General features: G+C 39.0%; 2 protein-coding genes across 6 annotated transcripts; one reads left to right on the forward strand and one right to left on the reverse strand.

The window, feature by feature from the left end:
* Positions 1-129: 129 nt before the first annotated feature.
* On the reverse strand, positions 130-3,499 carry LOC115741532 (39S ribosomal protein L47, mitochondrial). Of its 2 annotated transcripts, none has more exons than XM_030675501.2 (4): positions 3,348-3,499; positions 2,308-2,496; positions 823-980; positions 130-621 (listed from the first exon to the last, which is right to left on the reverse strand). In XM_030675501.2, the coding sequence occupies exons 2-4, from the start codon at positions 2,477-2,479 to the stop codon at positions 514-516; spliced, it is 438 nt and encodes a 145-aa protein (XP_030531361.1). In that variant the 5' UTR covers positions 2,480-2,496; positions 3,348-3,499; the 3' UTR covers positions 130-513. The 2 variants fall into 2 exon arrangements, with proteins under 2 accessions (XP_030531361.1, XP_030531360.1); XM_030675500.2 differs by lacking the exon at positions 3,348-3,499 and adding an exon at positions 2,730-3,009.
* Positions 3,500-7,531: 4,032 nt separating this feature from the next.
* On the forward strand, positions 7,532-14,153 carry LOC115741522 (nucleobase-ascorbate transporter 6). Of its 4 annotated transcripts, none has more exons than XM_030675475.2 (15): positions 7,532-7,886; positions 8,185-8,335; positions 8,995-9,092; positions 9,198-9,374; positions 9,706-9,806; positions 10,179-10,254; positions 10,345-10,404; positions 10,510-10,694; positions 12,096-12,192; positions 12,379-12,465; positions 12,897-12,955; positions 13,050-13,141; positions 13,228-13,305; positions 13,413-13,573; positions 13,683-14,153. In XM_030675475.2, exons 2-15 carry the CDS (start codon positions 8,230-8,232, stop codon positions 13,899-13,901), a joined length of 1,596 nt encoding a protein of 531 aa, XP_030531335.1. In that variant the 5' UTR covers positions 7,532-7,886; positions 8,185-8,229; the 3' UTR covers positions 13,902-14,153. The 4 variants fall into 4 exon arrangements, with proteins under 4 accessions (XP_030531335.1, XP_030531337.1, XP_030531340.1 ...); XM_030675477.2 differs by having other exon boundaries at positions 8,188-8,335; XM_030675480.2 differs by lacking the exon at positions 7,532-7,886 and adding an exon at positions 7,908-8,092.
* The last annotated feature ends 9,939 nt before the right edge of the window (positions 14,154-24,092 follow it).

Raw genomic sequence — 24,092 nt, forward strand, 5'->3', positions numbered from 1 at the left:
AGTCCACGGTTCCCAACGTATTACTTTTCTCCGGGATGTGATCAACAATTTGAGAATCAAAATATTTGTCATTAAGTATACGTAACAAAATTCTTTGAGGGAAATTGATGATAACAACAATATTTGAGATGAATGAAAACCGCATGTCCATATAACACGATTCTCACAAATCAAAGCAGGCGAACAGTAGGCACCTGGGAGTAGGGTCTATTAGGCCGTTTGCTCATATCATTATGTGATATAGTGTGTGCTATTTCACAAAGCGGGCATCTCCACGATATTATCATGAGTCATAAACAACAAGAAAGAGTTTCACCAGATCGACGTATTCTGACCCATGTGTAGATCGAAAAGAAAAAACATTCAGAAGATCATCAGCAGGACAACAATCTGTTTCTTGTTTCTGAAATGCAAAATAAGCAGAGGTCACTCGACAAAAGCTTGCAGGCTTGCGGGCTCAGTACGATATAGACTCCCTCACATTGCAGGACAAGGGAAAAACACGTCCAGTGCTCACAAAGCATTTATCATCCTCTTCATCTCAGAAGATCTCCTGGGATCTGGTTCTTCAATTGCTCTCTCAGTGAGCACGTGCTTGATACGGCACATTGATTTCCTCACCTGAATCCATTGACAACAAAGAAACGCTATTAGCAACAATGTCATTTTATCAACTTGGATGAAGAAGCCCAGAAAACTAATTCGCAGCTTTTATTTGGTTCAGAGCATCCTGATGCCAGTCATGGCATGAAAGAACACTTTTGAGGAGTGATGTGCACATACAGAAAAAAAAAATAAGAAAGGAGCAAAACCAACATTCACCTTGGGGAGGCGTTCTGGATTGGGAAACCTCAGATTTTGTGCATGAAGCATCTGCCGTTGAGTCATCAGCATGTTTTTTTCCTTGAGCAAAACATACCAAAGCTTGTGAAGATCCTCCCACGACTTTAGGCGCAGTTCAGCGGCCTTCCAACTTCGACCTGAAAGTTATAAACCACCAAGGGGGTATGCACATTTAATTGCAAGTACGAATTATTAATCACAGAGTGAGGATTTAGGAATGACGGCTCAATGACTATCAGACCCTCTAAGAGATAAAGCTTTAAATGGTGCTGTTGGCCCACAGAACAAATCAATTCCTTGGCGATCTCATCAATCTAATGAATGGATAGGCTGAAAAAAGAAGAAACGTGCAGGATCATCATTAGGACCATCATACTTTCCAGGAGGGTAGAGTACCAAAGACCCTGATGAATGTTAATCACCCACATTTTCATTATAACTTCAGGCAATCATTAGGTTACTCATGAGCAAATTAATCAAATACTGACATGAAGATGTCAATTTACAGTGCTTGAGTCCTGTTAGCTTACACCAATAACTGAACTGAATCTCCATATTTGAGCTGCCTGTTGAATCCCAACATATCTTAGATTCCTCAATTCTCGACCAGTTCGATATTCTTAGAAAGTTCCCCAGCTGACACTGAATTTAGTAACTTGAATAAACTCAATTCATGGAGTTGTGTCTGTACCGTGGGACTGAACCAGACAATCCCATCTTACGCCTTTTATGATTGAACCACACAACTCCATATTATGACTTTTATTAGTGAACTAGGCAATCCCGTACTATGCCTTTTTAAGTATAATTCTAGGCCAGTAATACATGTTCATTTACTGAAGTTCAGCAAGTATTTACACAACGCATAGTCTAATACGACCTAAATATACCCTGTCTCCCCAACACAGACAAACCACTTCCATTATCCCGTTTTGCATTGTTGCACATTTCAATCATTTCGACAGGCACACATAAAGCCACTAGCCTTGTAATATGACGCTTTTCAAATCCTTGTTTATTGCTTGATTCAATATGGTATTTACATCAAAAGTCGAATCCCTTCCTAGTGGTGGCACTGCCAATTTGCAAGATGATGAAAAAAACTATATTCATGGCCTGGATGAATAACCTGAACGAACGGTCTACTCTACATTCTACCACATAGGCTCCCCTTTCAAAATGCCAGTTTCTGTCCTTATGTAACTACACGACAAGTATATACGGCACAATCAGGTCCTTTACTTTCGGGCTGAATAGGCCATGTGATGGTCAGCTGTAGCTAAAAGCTGTTCAGTACAGAAGATAAGCTCTTATATCATCTTACGCAAATTGCATGTATATTTGGTCTCGTACAAATTTAATGCATTCCCACTCAGATCTCATCAAGCATCATATGGTTTTTCCTTCTTGACCAAACATGCATGTGAAATAAGTATACTCTCAACAAAAAAGAGAAGCGGGTACCATAGATAACAGGCGTATCATTCTCTGGGTTTCTATCAGCCTCGAAGAATGCCTCGAGAGGGTTGTGTCCTGTCCCAGATGTAGCAGCAGAATACGCAGCAGCAGTCCCAGCAGAAGATTCTGTTCTAGCAGCAGCAAAAAATGCTCTGCCAAAAAATCTTGACATGAACATTGATTCTTGACAGACGGCTGCACAAGAGCACACATGAAAAAAGAAGTGAGATCACAATGAACTAATTGGCTACAAACGAAGGAACTCTCAGCAATTTGGAAAAGAGAAAGCGTGACATGTTCAAATAATTCCATAACTAGTTCATTCAAGAACTCGAAAAAGACAACTAAATGAGTAAAATCTGATGGGATTGATCAAAGTGTTTTTTTTTTTCCGTTTTTACTTCAACTTTTGAAGGAAGGTACTTGACAACAACATTGCAAGATCGTGCCCTGATCCATTAAACACTGTTATCGCTGCGGTCGGTTCTATAATAGTATCTCCTCAACTCTATTAACCACCCAGAGAAACCAAGTTAACAATTATGACATTGTGTCTCATTTTCCATGTTGAAAATCAATTTCGAAGCACAACCTGGTCAAGGCTAATGGAATTTCAAAAGCTTCCACCAGAATGTGAAGCGTGTTTACTTAGCTGGTAAACGTACTCGACCGAATTCAAGGAAATGGTTGACGGAGATAATGCGCCTTCTCCAGCCATACCGAAATGGCACACAACTACAAGGAACGAACAGAGGGAAAACAAACGGATCAAGAGATGGATGAGTAGTTCCCATCATCTTGATTCAGACATTTCACCGAACAGTTGGCGCATTAAAAGTGAGCGCCAACACAGAGAGACCCGCCCACGAGCAGTTTCCAATCTCATTCCATGGAGCAGGCAAGAATAGCGAGGCGTACACAAAACACTAGCCAAAATTCACTTATAGGGAGCGAGCAAGAAAAAGGGGAAGAAGGGAAAAAAGAGAGAGCTGAAGTAGAGAAGCAACGCAAAGCAAGAGCAAGAGAGAGAATGTCTGGTACGATACCGTCGGAGGGTTTTCTTGATCTCTGCGAAGCAGAACTAGCGGCGAGACGGACAGAGGGAGCTGAAGCCTGAAGCTGTGGAGTCCCTTTGAGACTCTGTTCGAGCTGGTGCTTGAACACGAGGAGGAGGAGGAGGAGGAGGAGGAGGAAGAAGAAGATAGTCGCAGAAGCAGGCCCAACGGGCCCAATAGCCCAAAACACTGGGCCCGATTTGAGCCCGTTCCATCACAAAAGGAGAGGACAAAAAGGGAAAGAATCGTTGCGTAAGAAGTTTATTAAGATCTGAAGTTCAATTTAAAAAAAAAAAAAAAGATCAGACCATTAGCTACTTTATTACTTTCTCGTGAAAATTTAAGTAGAATTTCGGTTTTTGACCCATTTTATTTTCATTTTTCCGCTTGCGAAAATTACTCCTAAATTTTTATTTTGGATCGGTTTTATATACTTGAAGCAGAGAGCGCGAAAGTAGTACATTACTCCGAGCAATTAAGGTCTGGTCCCAAATTTTACCTGAGCTTTTTTTTTTTTTTTTTGTTTAAAAAAGAACTCCAACTTTAGGTCCAGTCTATATCTACCCATAACTTTGTTTCCTTGTCTAAAAAAATCACAAACATTACTCTAGTTCGAAATATGTTTCCATAAGCTCTCCGTCAAAAATCGTTGTTAGTCGTTCCTAATTTTCCTAATTCTCATATCAAAGAACAGTATTGTTTTGGAGATAATTTTCCATGTCATATTGATGATGTGAATTTGGTACCAACGCGGAATTGTCACATCAAATAACTAACGGCAATTTTTAGACGAAGATAAACGAGGTCATATTTGATATTAGATTGAAAGCTGATGTTCTTTAAGATACAAATATTCAGGACAGATTTGGAATTTGAATCAGTGTTTGGCTTTTTTGGATATTGTCCGGAGTAGAATTGAGATTGAAAATAAAGTTTGGATCGTTTTTCAGGACAGAAACTTTCTTACATAGATGGAAACTAACTCGCTTCATTGCGTCTTATGGCAAGAACCAAAGGCGGTTTTCCACTATTTGTCCCCACCTCGTTGGCAAGAAACCCCGCCTGGCCTAAGAAATCATACGGATGGACCACGTGAAAGTCCTCGAACGCCCCCAAGAACCTGAGTCGTCCCAATGGGGGGAAGAAAGAGTGCAAAAAGAAGGAAACTTTGATCACATCGACATCTGCAAGAAGCGAATACGCCTTCCTCTGCCATCGTTTGAGAGACTGAATGGATCACCATCAAAACCAGGGCCGAGAAGAAAACGAAAAGACTTTGCAGAAGAACAGAGTTAAAACAAAAAAGCAGAAATGCCCGCCATATCTCCCTTCCTCAGGACGCCAAAAAGAGTTGCAGAACAGGGCAGAGAATTTTGCCAATTCGACGTGTGGTCCCTTCTGCGTTGGGAAGCCCGCAAGAAAGGTTGTGCTATTATTTTGAATTGTCTTGCAAAACAAGTGAAAGCAACTCCCTTGTTCCTTCCCCTGTTTTCCTGTTGGGATCTGTACACTTTCCCCCCTCTTGCATCCATCACTCTGTTTCTCTCTGTTCTGTAGTTTTGCCTCCACCAACATACCCCCTTTTTTTTTTTTACACCTTCTTCAAAATCATCATCTACATGATCAGGAGTTTGTTTAATTGTTCTTGGGATATCTCCTTAAATCCCCCTCTACCAATCTGATCTTGACATGTGGTGACGCCCTCTCAGAAAGCCAGATAGGGAATATCTTTCACAGGGTCATCCAAGAAGATGACAAAGATCATGCAGCTCCTCTCCCCTCCAATTCAAATATCACCAACCAGATCTCAATACTCTCTCAAATTTTTTGCTTTTGTTTTCTGTTTTCCTTCTTTTTTTTTTCCTTGCCGGTTTCCATGAAACGGGGTTGGACAAAATCTTGTCAAAAGAACAATCAAGTGAGCAACCCCATATCAAAAGAGGGCATGATTACCTTCGTAAAGCAAGAGCGAGACAATCACGCCGGTGCGGGAAGCATGTGGGGCATATGTACAAACGCGAGATTGATGTTGCATTTGTCAGTACTCGGGTTCATTAGTCTTTCTTTAATCACAATCTTTCGGCTGACAAGCATCTTTGTCTAATTTGCTTCTGACAAAACTGTTCGATTAGGTAATACAATATCTGATTCTACATGCCGTGAAATCGTCGTTCATATTCTTCTGGCCCTCAAATGGGAAACCACACGTTCAAGAAACGTCTCTATTTTGTATACGTTAACATTCGTTGCATAATCACGACAAAGTAAATAGTAAAAGCGAAAAAAAAGAAATCGAATCACAAAAGTTTATTCCGATTCACCGTTTACATTCACTAAATGATCACACTTTTCTATTACAACTATCAATTACAAAAAAAAGAAATCCTGTATAAAGGATAGTTATTTATGAGTTCAAAGCTTAAATTATTCAAAGAAAAGAAAAAGAGATTGGCTCAAATTCTAAAAGCGATTTGATGGCTCGAGAGAGCGCTGTCAACTGTATCAATCCCCGTGTCTTCCTGTGGATGGACGACGTTTTGGCCTCCTTCACCAGAAAGTGACCTCGTCCAACCCATTGATGACAGAAAAAACACAACCGTAAAGAAGTCATTGGACGTAGATGAGGACATGGGTACGTGGACGTGTCTGGTTCAATGGCCATTAGCCCACGTAAGATCTCAGTTCGCTTGTCATTTTTGCAAAGGCCTTAATCACGCCCTGGAAATCAGGCAAAAACCCGGTCAAAGCTGTCCCCGCCATTGGGTTTTCGCCCCCTCTTGTCATTCTGCATTCCTCAAACTTTATCCCTTGCCGCCCATAAAAAATAAAAAAAAAATTCATCCTAGGATCCATCAACCAGTCAATTCAACTGCCGTTCCTATTTCTCCTTGCACAAAGTCAATTGCCTTTCACTGCGAGAGAAAAAGAAGGAATCCTTGCACGAATCTTGTCGATGGATACATATCAAATTAAATTGATCTTTTCTAATTAAAAGAGAGTTTCACTTTCTCTACCACAATGTGATCTCTTCGAGCGATTTTTCATATGCAATTGCATTCACGAGTGTTTCGCAAGAGAAGTTATCTCACCGCGCACAAGCAAATGCGATTGGAATTGCACCCGTAACCTTCTGTCGAAGATTTCACCTTCCCTGCAGTAAACACCCGACGCAGATTTAAGAAAGAAAATAGTTAATCAATGATCGGGAGCGAATCCTGAAATTTTCGAGAAGCCCCACTACGGACTAGCGGTGTATTTTTCTGGTAAAAGAGGGGTAGAAAGGCCGATTATTAGTATTTAGGATTAGAAATGAGAGGCTAATTACTGCCAATCAGATGGCGACACGTATATCATGTAATAAAAGTCCAAGAAGTGTTTTGTTTATTGCCAAATCCGGCTACGCGGCAAAGTTCATCTTCGGGCACCGACCCTAGTCCCAATGTCCAATAAAGCGCCACAAAAATTGCCAACTTCGCCAGCTGTGACCGCGGAGGTGCAGTCAAGCTGGTCGGACACGCGTCGAGCATCTACTGGCTTATCAGGGATTGGGACCCCCCCAGGGTGGGGTTGGTTGCGTTTTGCCAGGCCATGCGTCGGTCGCGAGCCTCCCTCGCCCGCACCGGTAACCCCGTGCACTCCGCCGCAGCGGAGGGCGACCCCGGCCACCTCTCTCGGGTTTCGAGCGCCCACCCCGCACGTGATCGGGCCCCGGTCAAATGACCATTGTGCCCTCGTCGTGAATGATTGATTTCGGTGGGCGCGCCATTTTAACCATGGCCAGTTACGTCCTTTCACCTGCTGGGACCGCGCTTAACCCCGGCTTCGTGGGGATTACCGGGCACCGTCTTTTGTTGTTAATTTTGGGATTTTGATGGGTTTTCTTCTTTCGTTTTGAGAACAGGAAAGAGGAGAGGATGGCAGACGGCGACGTTTTAGGGACTCAAATGAGATGGGGAGCACCGTTGTTGCCCTGTCCACATCTTCCCCAGTTCAAAGCTTCCCTCTTCCTCCCCATCCTCTCCTCCCATGTGAGGCTTCATGGACAATGAACCCCCTAACTGCACCGGCTAAACATAAAGATTGTATTGGACCAAAAAAAAACATAAAGATTGTCAAAAGATTAAAAAGTTTCTTTATTTTTATTTTTTAGAGGTGGTCTGGTCTCATGTTAGAGAGAGAAACTGGAGCTTCTAGAGAGAGGGACATTAACAAAAGAAAAATACTCTCTGTTTTTGACAGAGAGAAAGAGAGAGTGAGGAGGGTGAAGCTGGAGGTTTTTGCTGCTCTTTGTAGGTAGCAGTAGCTATTTTACCTGGTAGCATACCGTCACCTTCGCTCTGTTGACACATCCCTGTTTCTTCCACACTGTCTTCCCCCTCCCACTATAGCTGCCCCATCTGGGGGTTTTCATTTTGCCTTTGCACTTTTTTGCGGCGTACCAATCTTTCAGATGCGTGGGGACAACATCTAATAAAGTTCTCGACTTTATTGATCTCCACTTGATTCTGCTCCGGGAGATTGATTAAAAAGGTGCTTTTCCTTTGCTCCCTGCTCTCTTTTACTTCCTTTCTCCATCTCACTGTTTTGAGAACATGCAATCCCACCTCCATTTCCCACTTTAAATTCTTGGACAGTGCCTTATCCTTATATTGTATATCTTCCTGTTACTATCTTTTGGGGGTACTGTCATTTCCCAGTGTCTTCTCTGCTTTCCCTGGTTTTGGGGGGGTGCTTGGGTATGCTCTGAGATAGCTTTGGCTTAGATTTGTGCTGGGCTGGTTGCTTTTTCTCTTTGATTGAGTGGGGTTCTTTCTTTGTATTGATCAAGAAGGACAGGGCTTTTCCCGGCAGTAGTGAGTAGTGAGAAGAGAAAATGGCTGGAGGTGGAGGAGCAGCAAAATCAGATGAGCCAGCGCCACACCCACCAAAAGATCAGCTGCCCAACATTGCATACTGCATTACTAGTCCTCCTCCATGGCGTGAGTGTCTTATCTTTATAGTGAAATGTTTGAGCTCTTTTTTCGGCCCCTTGGATTTATTTTTTCTTCAATTTATGTATTAGTTCATAAAACTATCTTGTGCTTTAGGGGATGATTCCGCTGATCTGATGTGGTATATCTGAAGGAGGCTTGCTTGTGTTCTTTTGTTTGGTGCTGTGAATATTCTTTACCTTTTTTCAATTGTTGAAAGTAGCTTTTCTGAAAAATTCACTTTCATGTGCGGGATACCTACTTTAGAGTTTCGGATATGCTTTTAGCGCAAGAAAATTGCGCTCATCGAAAGTTCTAAGACATATAGGAACGCATACTTTCTCCTTTAGTTTTAACGAGCAATTAAATTTATGTAATTGCTATTTTTTTTTATGAGCTGCTTGATGGTGATTTGGGTCCGTGACTTTTCCCCTTTTTGCTTCTTTTTCCTTGAATTTTTGTTTCGTAAAGTTCTGCTTCAACTGATATTCTTCCATGATGCTGCGATTCTCCATCAATTTTTATCTAAACATTTTCGTAGATCAAATCCTTCTTTCATTTTTCGTGAAACAAACGGAGTCTTCATTTGTCCCATCTCTTTCTTTGTGATCGAGATTAATAATATATGTGAAACCTATATATGGACATGTCTTCTGTGCCTAATACAGCGGAAGCAATTCTCCTCGGCTTTCAACACTTTCTGGTGATGCTCGGCACAACGGTCATCATTCCCACTGCCCTTGTCCCTCAGATGGGAGGTAGAAATGTAAGATGATATTATGGCTGTAAAAGGCAAATGCGGTAACTTGATGCTGCACCAACTCAAGTTTAAACTATTGGCTTCGTGACTCATCAACTGCCTCTGATGCAGGAAGAGAAGGCGAAAGTCATCCAGACTTTACTTTTTGTTGCTGGCATCAACACATTGCTGCAAACGTTGTTCGGGACCCGATTACCTGCCGTAATAGGAGGGTCTTATACCTTTGTCCCAACCACGATATCCATCATCCTCTCTGGTCGATTCAGTGATACTACCGACCCTGTTGATGTACTGTCACTGAACCTTATTTACTTCTATTTGACATCATGTGATTTCTGAACCGATTGTGAACTACCTCAATTCTCCTTTTGATTTTTGCGTTGCTATATAATCTATATCCATACTGTAACCTGATATCACATGTTTAAAGTTACCAAAGAACTTATATGTTGCAAGATGTACAATCTGTCATCGGCTCTAGAGTATGAATTATGATATTAAGGGCTTGAATAGCTTTTAGTAGAAATATTTGGATTGTTATTGGTCGTAATGTGATTGGGATCGATGCTATATATGGTTCTAATTTCAAGTTCAAAAACTTATTTTCCTTTTTTGCCAGAGATTCAAGAAAATTATGCGAGCAATACAGGGTTCCCTTATTGTCGCTTCTACTCTTCAGATCGTGCTTGGCTTCAGTGGCCTTTGGCGGAATGTTGCAAGGTCAGTTTGACTAAATGAAGAAAAAAACTTTGATTTGGTGGATGTCCTACTTTGACTTGGGATTGCATTTTTGATTATAAGCGTATCATTCTATAAAACTTCAATGTAACTCTTCTTCAACCACAATAATAGTATTCCCTCTCCTGAACATGTTGGGATGAGGGATAGTGCTAATTCAATTAACGCAATGGATATGGCTATCATGAACCACTTTCTTTTGCTTCAGTCTAAGCTATAGTTGAGCTGACTGAGATGAAATAAGTCTTGTGGCACTGGCTATGCTGGTAACTCATGCTTGAAGATTGGACAAGTTTTCTGCATTCACAGTCATGATAACTCGTAATGATTCCTTTTGTTCTGTCCCACCTTCAGGTTCTTAAGCCCATTATCAGCTGTCCCATTGGTAGCACTAGTAGGCTTTGGTCTCTACGAGCTAGGTTTTCCTGGTGTAAGTAATCTTTGCTACAAATTCGTGACATATTCATGTGCCGAAAGCACTGACTTGTTAACTATTGTGAATTCTTCCTTTGAATGTCAGGTCGCCAAGTGTGTGGAGATTGGACTCCCAGAGCTTGCCATCTTGGTGTTTGTTTCACAGGTATGATGTGCACAGTGATCTCATTATTGTTATGGTTGCTGTGATTTTTTACCATGGATCGTTATACTCTAGCTGAAGTGGTTTTGTGAATGATTTTTTTTGCAGTATCTGCCTCATCTGATTCGCTCGCGAAAACATTTATTCGACAAATTCGCGGTCATATTCTCAGTTGTGGTTGTCTGGATCTATGCTCACCTGCTTACTGTTGGAGGGGCTTACAATGACGCAGCACCAAAGACGCAAACAAGCTGCCGAACTGATCGTTCTGGGCTTATAGATGCAGCTCCATGGTAAGTTTGCTTATTTTGATATTTCTGCTCTGGTTTTATCAGTACCCAAAGGATCCTCATATTTCTTTGATACAACTTTTAGGCTCACTTGCTTTCAAGGAGAACATTATGTTGAAAAGACATTTTTTACCTTTTTCATGTTGTTGTTGATAACATTACTTCGGATCAAGAGGAAATGTGTGCACAAAGTTCACTAAAAGACTTTGTGTGATACCACAAGTGTTCCTCCTGCTACCCATGGGTAGCAAGTACAAGATTGATTTCTGCTGTTCCCCTTTCTTTTTTTTGGTTGGTCAGGAAAGAATGGCAAGAAAAAGTGTTTTTCTGGCACTTCTTGAAAATTGTTTAGAAAAGTTTTGCGCTTTTTTGAATGGAAGAGATCTTTCCCAGATGTAAATGCTTTGATTGATTTGGGATACTTGTCTACTAAATGAGCTCTTCTCATATATGGATTGGCAATCCCTTGGTGCCAATTCAGTTTCTCCTACTTATCAAAATAGAAAAATGATAAAAAAGAGAAAAGGAAAAGATAAGGAAGAGAGTAATTTTCTCATGCATTAAGCACCACTCCGCTCTAATATACTTTGAAGCCTTGCATGATACCTTCGCATGCATTGATTACTACTACATATAGCCTTTTAGCCACCATTATGATTGATGACCTGTGTCTGCAGCTTCCATAACTGGCAAAGTACAGATTTTACCCTTTTCCATCTGCATTATCTCTCATTTGATGGCTACTTTTGCCTTCCAATGATGATAGATATGTTGATATTCCTTGATGAATGGTTGAAGTATAAAGCAGGGCTGATGATAGTTTCAGCTTATCTACTTACAAGGATCCATCCGTTATACATTGTCATTATCCAATTGAGATTGACCTTAAAATAGAAGTACTTTCATCCTGAGCTTCTAGGTGTCAGTTGTGACAATTTCTTATTGATGGAACCTTATATATGGGAGCAGAACTTGTAATTGTAATTAACTAAGCGGATCCCACACTTACTCTTAGGACTTGTAAGGGAGGAGTTCTCTTGGATGAATTTTCCTCTTCGACATCATTCTCTTTGTGCAAGAGCTGTTGCATTTGATATGGGCTTGTTTGTTTAGAATTAAGTTTAAGCAAACGATACTTTTTCCTTCCTCGCCAAAATTTAAGATATTTTCAATTGTACAGTATGAAAGTTTCAAATGGTTAGGATTGAAAAAATCAAAGTGCATGCGTCGCAATATTTAGATTAAGCAAATAGCAAAAAGTAGAAGTCTATCCAGACACATCCATAGTTACTGATATAGCGAAGGTCTGTGTTGCTCATTCAGAAGGTGGAATTCTCTCTGCTGTAGGATGATATTATTGCTCAAGACTAGGACTGTAGTTATATTGACTGGGTGAGTATGCAGGATAAGAGTTCCATATCCGTTTCAATGGGGAGCGCCTTCATTTGATGCTGGTGAAGCCTTTGCAATGATGATGGCTTCTTTTGTCGCTCTTGTGGAGGTTCATTGTCATTCCTATTCTTTTCCTATATTTTATGCTTCTGAACTTTGACTTAGAAACGTAACAAGACTATTTAAATCTGTGTGGTCATCCTCCAAGCTTTGAGTTGCATACTGCCTGATCCTTGGTGTTATTTTACTTATCAAACTGATCCATGGGTTAGTGGGATGTCTTATTGACAAGCAGTCGACTGGTGCTTTCATGGCGGTGGCAAGATCTGCGAGCGCAACCCATATGCCTCCATCTGTTCTCAGCCGCGGTGTTGGTTGGCAGGTAATTGGAAGGCTTGTTGTTTTCTCATCTAGAGCTGTTGCTAAACAATGTGAGTTGTTGCACTTGGCAAGTCTAATTCTCATAGATACTAACATATGAGCTTTCTTTTGAATGTCCATTGTTTGGGTCCTTGGATTAACTGTCCAAACCATTCTTGTAAATCCATGTGCTGATAGGTGGGAAAGAGAGGGAAGTGGGTGGTTATCTTTCACGATTACCTGAGAATATCAAAGTAGTGCATGGTTTTCACTGGTTTCACTTCAGCTGTCATTGAACTGGTTCGGGAGAGGGAGATTATGTTTGTTATTTCCGGTCTGGCATTTCTTAGGAATGCCCTAGCTCCCCCTACAGATAGCTTGCTTACAGAAATGCAGCTTTTAGAGATTTTCAAGTTATTGTCTCAGTCGCCTAATGTCTAAATCTTTCTTCAGGGAGTCGGCATTCTGATCTCTGCCCTGTTTGGAACTGTCAATGGCTCCTCCGTATCAGTGTAAGTCTTCAATCAGGAAGAAAATATTCTACGAACATGATAAAGAATTGAATTGGCCCATCAGCTGAACAATTCTCTTCTCGTTTCCCTGCAGAGAAAACGCTGGGCTTTTGGTCTTGACGCGTGTCGGTAGCAGAAGGGTCGTGCAAATATCAGCTGGGTTCATGATATTCTTCTCTATTTTAGGTGCGTCGGCAAACCCCTCCAAAACAAATGTACTTAAAATCTTCGGTTGGATTTTGTTCTTATTGCCGGTTTGTTCGATTGTGCAGGGAAATTTGGAGCCGTCTTTGCTTCAATTCCTGCGCCCATCATTGCTGCCTTATACTGTCTGTTCTTCGCATATGTGGGTAAGGTCCATATGTAGCTCTTCAATGAGCAGCTTGCAGCTCCCGGTTGATGCTGCTCGATATAACAGACGATCTTGATTTTTAACTTGCCTTGCATGCGTGTTCAGGTTCTGTGGGACTAAGCTTTCTTCAGTTCTGCAACCTTAACAGCTTTAGAACAAAGTTCATATTAGGGTTCTCGATCTTCATGGGCTTGTCCATACCACAATACTTCAATGAGTATACAGCCATCAACGGATATGGTCCTGTTCACACTGGAGGCAGATGGGTATGCAGAGACTTTAATGACTTATTCATCTTCCCTCCCTCCATGCTCGATAAGTAAATAGTTTGGTCCCTCCATTGATGAATGCTTTATGCCCGGTCTCTTTTGACAGTTCAACGATATAATCAACGTTCCCTTATCTTCGGAGCCGTTTGTTGCTGGAATCATAGCATATTTCCTCGATAACACGTTGCACCGGAAGGATAGCACTGTGAGGAAAGACAGGGGCAAGCACTGGTGGGACAAGTTCCGGTCCTTCGAGGGCGATGCGAGAAGCGTAGAGTTCTACTCCTTGGCTTTCGATCTGAACAAATACTTCCCATCGGTGTGAGTCTGTCATGCCGCGGAGCCAAGTACCTCCCCTATCTCATCAGAAACGTTACCGGAAGCTAGTTGATCACTGTGTAATCACGCTGTAGTTTGTTGCCTCAGGATCTTGTGGCAAGGTTATGGTATAAGTAGTCCTTATTCCTCTATAGGAAATCCAAAACATTTATTTCATTGCTTTCTTTTTTGGTAGTAACTTGTAAATCGAGTGGGAGAAATGGTTTTGAAGCTGCAATGAATTGATTTGGTGTTGCAAGTCTCGTTGCTTTTCTATTGTACTGATGCAGTTGTTAAACTCACTGTGTAATCACGCTGTAGTTTGTTGCCTCAGGATCTTGTGGCAAGGTTATGGTATAAGTAGTCCTTATTCCTCTATGGGAAATCCAAAACATTTATTTCATCGCTTTCTTTTTTGGTAATAACTTGTAAATCGAGTGGGAGAAATGGTTTTGAAGCTGCAATGAATTGATTTGGTGTTGCAAGTCTCGTTGCTTTTCTATTGTACTGATGCAGTTGTTAAACTCACAAAATATGGATTCAAATTTGACTAAGCAAAACCCCAAAAGTGCCCTGCATACTGTTCTCCAAAATTTAGAGGAAGTCCATGGGGGAAATTGCAAAAGTGCAGAACTCCCAAGCTAACAAAATCAACAAATATTCTCAATGAAACATGGCAATCAATGGAAGATGAATGCAAGGTCCCCCCTGAATCATTCTACTTGCAGTTATTGGAGAGAGAGAGAGAGAGAGAGAGTAATGGGACCAAGAAATGTTGCTGTCAAACCAATTAATTCCAATGAAAAGGAGAAGAAGTTGGACGCTGCCCACAAGGTTTTGAATACCAAAAATCCAGGGACATATAAACAACCAAAAAGCCGGACCACTCCCCCGTATATTTTTGTGGCTGTCCTGATACTCCACCAAAGAAAGCATAGATCTTGCCCTATAATATTTTAACATCAGTAGCCCCCCACCAAGTTGCAACATCTTCCTTCTTCTGTAAACCTATTCAAACAGTACCAGACAAGCACTTCCTGTAGCTGCAATTTGCCTTGACATCAAGCCCTGTTTGCGATTATCAGGTCCTGGGTCAATTTAAGGTTTTGCCTAGCGTTCAAATCAAGAAGAAAGTCTCCACATTGCACGGAGAGAGTCTCTAGAAGAAAATTCAGGAAAAAGAAAATGCATGAGGAGAAGCATATGAGGGAAGAGCATGAGAGACAGGGGAAAACAGGGGAGGGAGAGGTTCCTAGCTAGCCATGGCAGCTTTTTTTTTTTTCTCTCACCCAACATTCGGGATTGCGTGGGAATGTACCGCGTGAATTGTTTAGGATCTGCAAGAGTCAAAGCTGCATCATTTCGCGGGTCGCTGTTGTTCTCTTCGAGGTTCGAAACTATAGGATAGACGGAAAAAATGAAATAATTACACTGACTACGTTAGCTGGCGCCTCCTTGAAAAAAGGAGAAACAGAGCGAGAACGTACGGCTTTTCGAGAGGAGAGAAAGAGACCAGCTTCACGTGCGGGTTTGAACGTGAAGATTCTTCGGACTGTGGAATTCGGAGGATTTGAGAAACCCTAGAAGCAGAACCAGCAAGCTTTGCACATCGCGATGGACTTTCCAGCAATCAAATCACTAAATTTTATTTTTTGATTGTGCCATCTCCACGTTTCTTCAAATTTACGTGTTTTTTTTAAACAGCCACGTCATAATTCAAGTCGGCTGATCATGTACGAGGCATTCTAAATTATAACCGAGCGTGCAAATGATTTGTCGGTTTATGCGATTTTAACAGTGATCCTCCGTTACGAGATTTTACTTTCGTGAAACGGGTCTAATCGTTCTACTGTATTAAACAGAATATTTTTAAGACCTTTATGGTTTTTGGAAGCCTTATGTGCAAGTGGAGATTTCAAATTGATATTGACAAACCTAGGAATTGGCTTAATATGAAAGACTTGACTTGTCTCGAGCGGAATGTGGGGCTGAAATTTAATGCCTTCATATCTTCAAAGTCAATATCATAATGAATTTGACCGTCATGTATCGTGACAGGTGTCGTCCATCGGGACCACTCCTTCCACAATGATCATTTTAGCAATTTCCCTCGTAGCAACATCTCTATTGGCGGAATTCTCCCCCCCCACCCCAAAAAAAAAAAAAAACTCAAATTTAAGTCCAATTTCAAATGAGAGAATAACATATAAAGTACCAAAAGTTGTGTACGGCACTCACATTAGTATCAAAAATTTTCGCAGGATCGCTTAAATGTCAAATCGGAGAAAAGACGGTCACTTAAGTGCTTCCGGTAAGATATTTCGGCCATAATTAATACATTGCATTATTTTAAAAAAGTTAAGCCCACGTGGACTTCTCAAATTAAATCTAAAAATAAGCTTAAAAATTTAACAAAAAAAGGTTTAATATTTTAAATTTTAGGTGGGAATAAAAAAATAAAAATTTTAAATTTAAAGGGGGGAAATTAAAAAGAATTGAAAAATAAAAATAAAAAATTTAAAAAAAAATTCTCACCTTCTGATTCTTCCCACCCGCTTTTTTCAAACTTTTTTAGCCTTTTTATGTTAAATTTTTAAGCCTATTTTTAGATTTAATTTAAATAAAATTTGGATTTAAAAAATTTAGTTTTTAGCAAATTTTTAAAAGTAATTTTATTTTTAAATTTTAAAAAAAATAAAAAAATTGAATAAATTTGTATTTTTTGGAATTTTAGCTTTTTAATTTTTTTAATCTAAATAAGTTTTTTTTACGAATTTTTTCTTTTTTTATTGCTGATTGGACCTACGGTAAGCCATGCCAGCTTCAAATATTAATAAAAAATGCCATGACGGATTTTCAACCAAGCAAATCGGAGTTGGCATTTAAATGATCGTTTTTCAAAAAAATTTAGTACTTAAGTGATCGGAGAGAAACTATTAGCGCTAAAGTAAGCGTCGTACATAACTTTTTGCACTTATGGTGTTCTTCTCCCGATTTCAAATCTATCCCGAACTTTTTGTCTAAAAAAAAATCCAAATTTTAGGTTTAGCCCTAAATTTTCCCCGAACTTTTTTTTTGTGTTAGAAAAATATCCAAACTTTAGGCACAATCCCAAACTTATCATAGATTTTCTTTTATCTAAAAAAAATTACAAATTTTCAATGTATTCTCAAATCCACCCCTTGATCTAGTCCCAACATTGACGTGGCATTTTCATGTCAATAAAAACCCCATATTAACAAAGTAAGGGGGCAATAGATACGGATCGACGTGGCATTTTCACATGGATAACTGATTTACCCTAATAAAGAAATTCTCCAAAATAAGATCACTTTAGAATATGAAAATTAGGGATGACTAATGGCGATTTTTAGAGAGAGGGTTAATGGGGTAGATTTGAAATTAGAGTAAAAATTAATAATTTTTCTTAGACAAAAAAGTTCGAGGTAGATTTAGGAATGGACCTAAAGTTTAAAGCTTTGCAGATTTGAAACTAAACTACAGTTGAGGGTTTTTTTTTAGACAAAAAAAAAATTCGAGTAGATTTGAGACACGACTTAAAGATTTGAGGATTTTTTAGGGAATTAGTCCCATCTCTATTTGACATACATCTGTATTGTTGACCCGTGGATGCTCGCCAACACCGCCACAGTTTTTGCGGCCGCCGTCACCATCGCGCCACCGCTAGTTTCACTCAACCACCAACTGCAAGCCCCCATTTCTATTTCAACCACGCACCGAATGTATTAAGCTCGTCCTCATATACTTAAGTTATAAATAACAAATTTTCTATTAAAAGTAACTGATTAAATAGCAAGCATCTAAAAGTTGTCGAACGTACTTAATGATTTTAATTTCGTATTTATCAAATTACAAGGATGTGAACGGATCGGTTTGGGTCGGGGCCGCCACGATACCCGATCTGAACAGCACGTCCCCGAATTGGATATAAGGGGATCGTGTGTCTTTATGATTCAGATTGAAACATGACCCGTATAAAATCATAATGATACCAAAAAAATGATCAATTTTTTTTTTTTTGTCATAACCGACAAGTGATAGACTTGGTTGATAACAGCATATTTTGATGAACAACAAAAGTCATGGACATCAATTACTGATATGTAGAAAAATTTTAGGCTAAGGGTTGCTAGGTATCAATCATCAGGGATGAAGTCATTGGCATTGATATTGACGTGTGTAACTTGTGAGTAGAAATATTTTTCGAGGTTAAGCATTACTAGACATCGATATCACAACTGATGAGAGCAAATATCATTTATTTGGGGATGAAGTCATCGACATTGACAGGTAACTAATGAGTAGCAATATTTTCATGCTCAAGTGTTACTAGATAATAGGAGATTAGAAAGTTATTTATTTAAACTATGTAACCTCACTTTGTGTTTGTCGGTTGTAGGTTATAGATAGCCACATCCTTTTTTTTGTAAACGCTCTCCAATCAATCAAAGAACTCAACGTTCTTGCAAATTTATGATTACCTTTACTTTTCCACAATTTATATCTTTCAATTCTCGTACTAATCATAGTTTCAAATCTTTGTTGTCGATTAAATTCCAATTTTGTATCTTTTTCATCGCACTTTGGCATCGATTAAATTATGAACAAAGTGTTTTGTATTTTTTCGTCTGCTAAATTTCGACGCGGCATATTCGTTCCGTGTGATTTATTGAGACTCTTGTCCGGAATCACCACAAATCCCATCTTTTCTCAATAAAAATCTAAGAACGAATTTCAGTAAAGGAATTTCTTAGACAATAAAAATTTTGGCAAAACATCTTTTTGGGATGCTCAGTGGGATAACTTGTGGTTCGATCTGAGGAAATTCAATGCCAAGGAATCATCCAGAGCCTAACAATGCCAGGGGTAAAAATCTCAATGGTAGTGACATGGCTGTGTAGTCCAAAATCACTATCTAGTCCATATTCATTTATTGATGCCAATAATGGTGATCAGAGTAGACAACCCCCCGTAAGAATTATGCAAAAGGTCTGAATCTTCCGATCAGTGTTATGATGAGAATAATTGGGTTAATGTTTGTCCAAATAACTAATTTGGCGATAATAATTTGACAAAACAAACCGGTCAATAGTCTAGTCAATTGCCAAATGTTGAAAATGTAAGGCAAGTTCCACCTAATGTTCATATTACTATTAGACCTAAGATGTCAATTAATTTTAATAATCTGGCCAGATCAATGTTACTGCCTAGGGGGCAAAATGATCAATCAAATCCACGGTTGAAACTAGGTTTGTCGAATAAGTTCGATAATGAATGGAGTTAGACATGGGTGTTATCATATCTGTTTATAGGAAACCATATCCTAGATGAGTCGACAACCAGCATTTTCCAAACGGCCTTGAAATTCCTGAATTTGTCATTTTTATGGGCGAAGATGAATAGTCGGCTACTGAACATGTTTGTAGATTATAACCTAGTGTGATGAATAGTTGGCTACTGAACATGTTTGTCGATTATAACCTGGTGCAGAGAAGTTAGGACATATGATTTTTTAAGAGTTAAGTTATTTTCCTTGTCTTTATCGAATACTTCTTTTACCCGATACATTGATTTACCACCTAATTTGGTATGTAATTAGGTATAGATAGGGAGATTGTTTCATTATGAATTTTACATAATCATACCTGAGGTATTGATTGTTGATTTGGCCATACTCTAGTAATACAATAACGAGTTGGTTGATAGGTTTGTTACTTGATTCGAAAAGGCTAACTTCACCTTTAGAGAAAGAATTCGCAAATTTGACTTTCAATGAATTGAAATCTATTTTTTTTTTTTTAACCGAAGGTCAAAGTTCTGCCAATTTATTTCAATTGGCAACGAGGGTATATAAGTATGAGCAACTATTTGAGGACAAAAATAGAGGGACACATGAAGACTTTACACAAGACGTGACTTTCATGGAAAATGTGTTAGATAATGAATTTGACCGAGATAAGATTCGACAAGGAAAAACAAAATTTGCCGATGACAACGGAAGAACGATGACTTTTGATTATCTATTTAAAGAATCGAATAATCAATGAATTATTCACTTCTTTTAAACGAGGCACATGTTGATCATTTTTTTTTTTTGTTATAATCGACAAGTGATAAACTTAATCGATAACAGCGGAGTTTGGTAAAAAACAGAAGTCATGTACATCAATATCGATGTGTAATTGATGAGCATAAATATTTTCGGATCAAGTATTGCTAAATATCAGTTATACGAAGTCATTGACGTCGATATGGACATTACTACTATGATGACAACACCATGATCATAGAACAAGACCTTGGAGGGGTAAGGATTTTGAGGAATTTACGGGAGGAGGCAGCAACTTTTTTCCAACCAAAAAAAAAACAGTGGCGAGATCTCTTCAAAGGACAAAATTTCTGACAGAGCAGAAGTGGGGTGGGGCACACCACACCCGAGATCGATGATCTGTATGTTCTGTCCCCAGATCGGACGACCCAGCATGGGACCCTATCATGGTCCTCCACACACCAGAAAAAAAAGAAAAGAGAATCATATGGTTCGCCCCTTTGGTTCTCATTTATTGTACAATTCGCCTATCGATGTCGCCATAAATCCTGTCGCCTTCACTTTCACTCTCACTTTCACCACCCGCATTTTCCCTTTATTTCTAAAAATCAAAACTTGGATTGATCAAAAAGAAAAGAAAAAATAAATAAAACTTGAAGGTCAAAAATAGTAGAAAAAAATCGCACAAATGATCTCTGGAGTTTGAGTTAAAAATGTGTAATGTAATTCACAAACTTTTAATTCAATCAATACGATCTCTAAATTTTAGCACGATGTGTAATGCGATCCACAAAATTTTAAAACACGTTCAACTTAGTCCATGAATTATAAGAAAATGTTCAAAGTCGTACCCGAACTTGAATTAATGGAAGGATTATGTTGAATATCTTCCTATAATTCACAGATTAAATTGAACATGTTTCAAAAGTTCATGGATCATATTAGTGGAATTAAAAATTCAGAAATCACATATGAAATCAAAGATCGGAGATCATTTGTGTTATTATCCTTTTTTTTTTTTTTTTAGAGTAAGAGGAATATGCCGACGTGGGGTCCACGACTGACGTCACTAATTGAGAGAGAGAAAAAAAAGGGGGGGCGAGACTTGTCGGAATATTTTATGAGTTTCCTGGCACGGATTCTCAAATCGAAACGAATTGCCGTAAATATTAAAATAATTGTAATAGAAAAAACATGAGTTATATGTCAGACTCGCATAGATAAATTCGCATAATCATCGAGATGGTCAGATTTGAGATAAATATAAAGTAGTGAAGGACAAGAGGAGGGTCGTTCCATTCATTCGTGGGTGCGTGCGTCTTTTAAGGTAAAACTTAACGTTGAAGGTCTTCTCGCATCAAATTAAATCCGATCCAATATCACTAAGACAATAAGTCATGAGGAGAGAAAAAAAAAATTATCTATTTTAATTTTTCGAAAAACTCGCCACGAGGGCATTTCTGCAAATTCAATGAATAAAAAAAAGAAGTAAAGATTCGTGTACGACTTTTCGTAATTTTTTATTTTATTTTTCGATAGTATTTTAACTATTATTAAAGAATTAAAAAGAATAAATACTACCCTAAAAAAATTAAACAAATACACATTTTTTTTGTGATTTTTCTTCGTAAAACACTGCGTAATGGCCGAATTGATCAAACACCACAACTTCGAAAGGGTGGTTTTGAGCATATATATATATAAAAGAAGAAGGCATCATAGGTGTTATAATTTTTATACGAAACTCACATGAGTGCCATAAGTTTTTAAAAACGTGCACAAAATTCAACGTGGCATGATACTTACGAATAATTTTTTAAAAGGAATTACCATAATTAAGTGAGCGATGTGCAAAAATCATGGTATCCCTGTATTTTTGTATTTTAATTTCAGGACACGAAAGAGTCCAGCAAAAGATGCACGGTATATAAAATTCAAAAGGACCGGTTAGGGGTGTGCAATGGAATCGGGAACCACCCGGTGAGCTCGAAACTGGTTCGGTTCTCGGTCCCAATAAATTGGAACCAGTGGGTACTAATTTGGTTCCCATTTTCAAGTGTGGAACCACCTACACGCCCATCCTAATTGGACCACTAATATATAAATATATATTATTTACTTTATGATTTTTAAAAAATAAAAAGTGAAAAGTGAAAAATTTTATATTCATCATTTGAAACTCGCTCATCTCTCTCTCTCTCTCTCTCTCTCTCTCTCTCTCTCCCCTTGAGGGCTCATCGTCTCCGTCTCTCGACTCATGGCTCGACGCCTGCTAACTCACAACCTGAACTCTCAACTCCCATCGATTCATGATCGCACCTCGGGTCGTTCATTCCCTCCCTCTCTCACTCCACTCGAGAACTAGACCAGCGGCCTGATTTCCGAGTGGATCAATGAAAGGTGAGCGATTTCAAGTTACGTATAGGTTCCATTTGGAATCTACCCGTCAAAATATATTCCTTATTTTTTGAAACTTGAAATCTACCATGTATATCTTGAACCTAAAACCTATCCTGTCACAAGTTCTAGGATCGGTTTCAAGATCTACTCGGGTTCCACATCTATTCTTAAATGAATAATTTTTTTTTATTACGGTGAATCACCATCTTTAATAACTACCACTTATTGCTACAATCCGCTTATCGCAACTCATATTTAGACACACGACTAAATATTGAAACATTATCACAACAAAAGTCCCAGTCATGAATATTGCCGGAAATGGAAAAACGCAAAAACTCATTGCGGGTTCCATTATACCTAGAACATGAAACTTACTCATTTAAACATGTTCTCTAATTTTTGGAGCCTAGAACGTATCATGCACTCCTTAGAACCCGAAATCGGGCAAGTTTCCCTACATGTTCGATTTCGGGTTATACCTTGAAACTATGCTTACTCCTAAATTCACGAAACCAACGGGGTGATTTTCGGATTTAATATTTTGAAATCGGCATTTAGTAGGCGATTCCCATTAGAAACCATGCTCACCCCTAGATAAGTGGACGGTGGAGTCCACCGCTTCCCTCTTTTATATTACAGGTTTCGAGAAGAAAAGAAAGAAAGGAAGAAAGAAGGGGAGAAAAGATTGCTTTTTTTTTTGTTTTTTTGCTATTTTTGGGCAAGGCTTCAATTGCACTGAATTCCCAAAATCCAAGAAAAAGGCAGGGAAAAAGGAAATTACTTTTGTGACTTTTTGCAGCGTGCCAGTGAAAAGATTGATAGAATATATCTCCATTTCAGTAAACAACAAAAACACAATATATATATATGTATATATATATAAATAATAATCGTGGGCGTTCGCAGAAAACTGGGTGCGTGTTGAAAAGCTTTCCGCACTTCATAAATTCTTTTTATTTAATTATTGCTATCTGGAAAAGCCTTTTGGAATGTTGGAGGAAATTAAGAACCCTACGTGAAAAAGAAAAAAAAAAGGCTTCGTACAGTGTTTTCGAATCGGGAATATGTTACCGACAAATAGGTTCAAAGATACTGTGCAAAGCACGGATCGAAGATGCATGAGCCGAAGCTCCGATGATTCATCCTAGGCACGTGACGCTACTATACAACTTTATTTGGCGGTAGACATTTGAAGATGACGTGTAGTCTATCTTTCCCATCATCATTCATTAAGTTGAGAGAAAATATTTTTTTTTCTTCATCCCAGAGAATGCTTTAGAATTTTATATCACATAGTTCAAACAAAATAGTTTGAAGATTTTTGGCTTGTCTTTTTTATTTTATTTTGTTTTTATTTTACGGGGAGTGAGAGAAGTGAAACCACCACGCGCGACACGCCGACACCCACTTATGTTGTTGGACTCGGGGACTTTGGATGTGATGTAATAAGTGGGCCCACGATCCCACCACGCGCCACGCATGGTCCTTTGTCGCATTAACACGATCCCTTCCCCCATTATTTTCTCGATTTAATTTATTTCGCAATCAAGTGAAAATTAAATTCCACCTTTACATGAAATTGAAAAAAAAAAACAAAACATATTGAAGTTTATACTAACATCTCAAAAAATCATTCTCTCACTTTCAAAAAAAATCTTCGCTCTGCGTCTCCTTCAAATTTTTTTTGCCTGATTCTATTTCATATGCTTAGCATATTTCGAAATT

Source organism: Rhodamnia argentea, chromosome 6, assembly GCF_020921035.1.
Source record: "Rhodamnia argentea isolate NSW1041297 chromosome 6, ASM2092103v1, whole genome shotgun sequence".
NCBI lineage: Eukaryota > Viridiplantae > Streptophyta > Magnoliopsida > Myrtales > Myrtaceae > Rhodamnia > Rhodamnia argentea.

Coding starts and splice junctions, on each gene's coding strand:
- LOC115741522 (XM_030675475.2), top strand. CDS start 8,230: ATGGCTGGAGGTGGAGGAGCAGCAAAATCAGATGAGCCAGCGCCACAC. Junction 10,405..10,509: donor TCTTGGTGTTTGTTTCACAG/GTATGATGTGCA, acceptor TTTTTTTTGCAG/TATCTGCCTCATCTGATTCG. Junction 13,306..13,412: donor TCTGTTCTTCGCATATGTGG/GTAAGGTCCATA, acceptor ATGCGTGTTCAG/GTTCTGTGGGACTAAGCTTT.
- LOC115741532 (XM_030675500.2), bottom strand. CDS start 2,760: ATGGATCAGGGCACGATCTTGCAATGTTGTT. Junction 2,497..2,729: donor CACGATCTTGCAATGTTGTT/GTCAAGTACCTT, acceptor GCTCTTGTGCAG/CCGTCTGTCAAGAATCAATG. Junction 981..2,307: donor TGATACGCCTGTTATCTATG/GTACCCGCTTCT, acceptor TATAACTTTCAG/GTCGAAGTTGGAAGGCCGCT.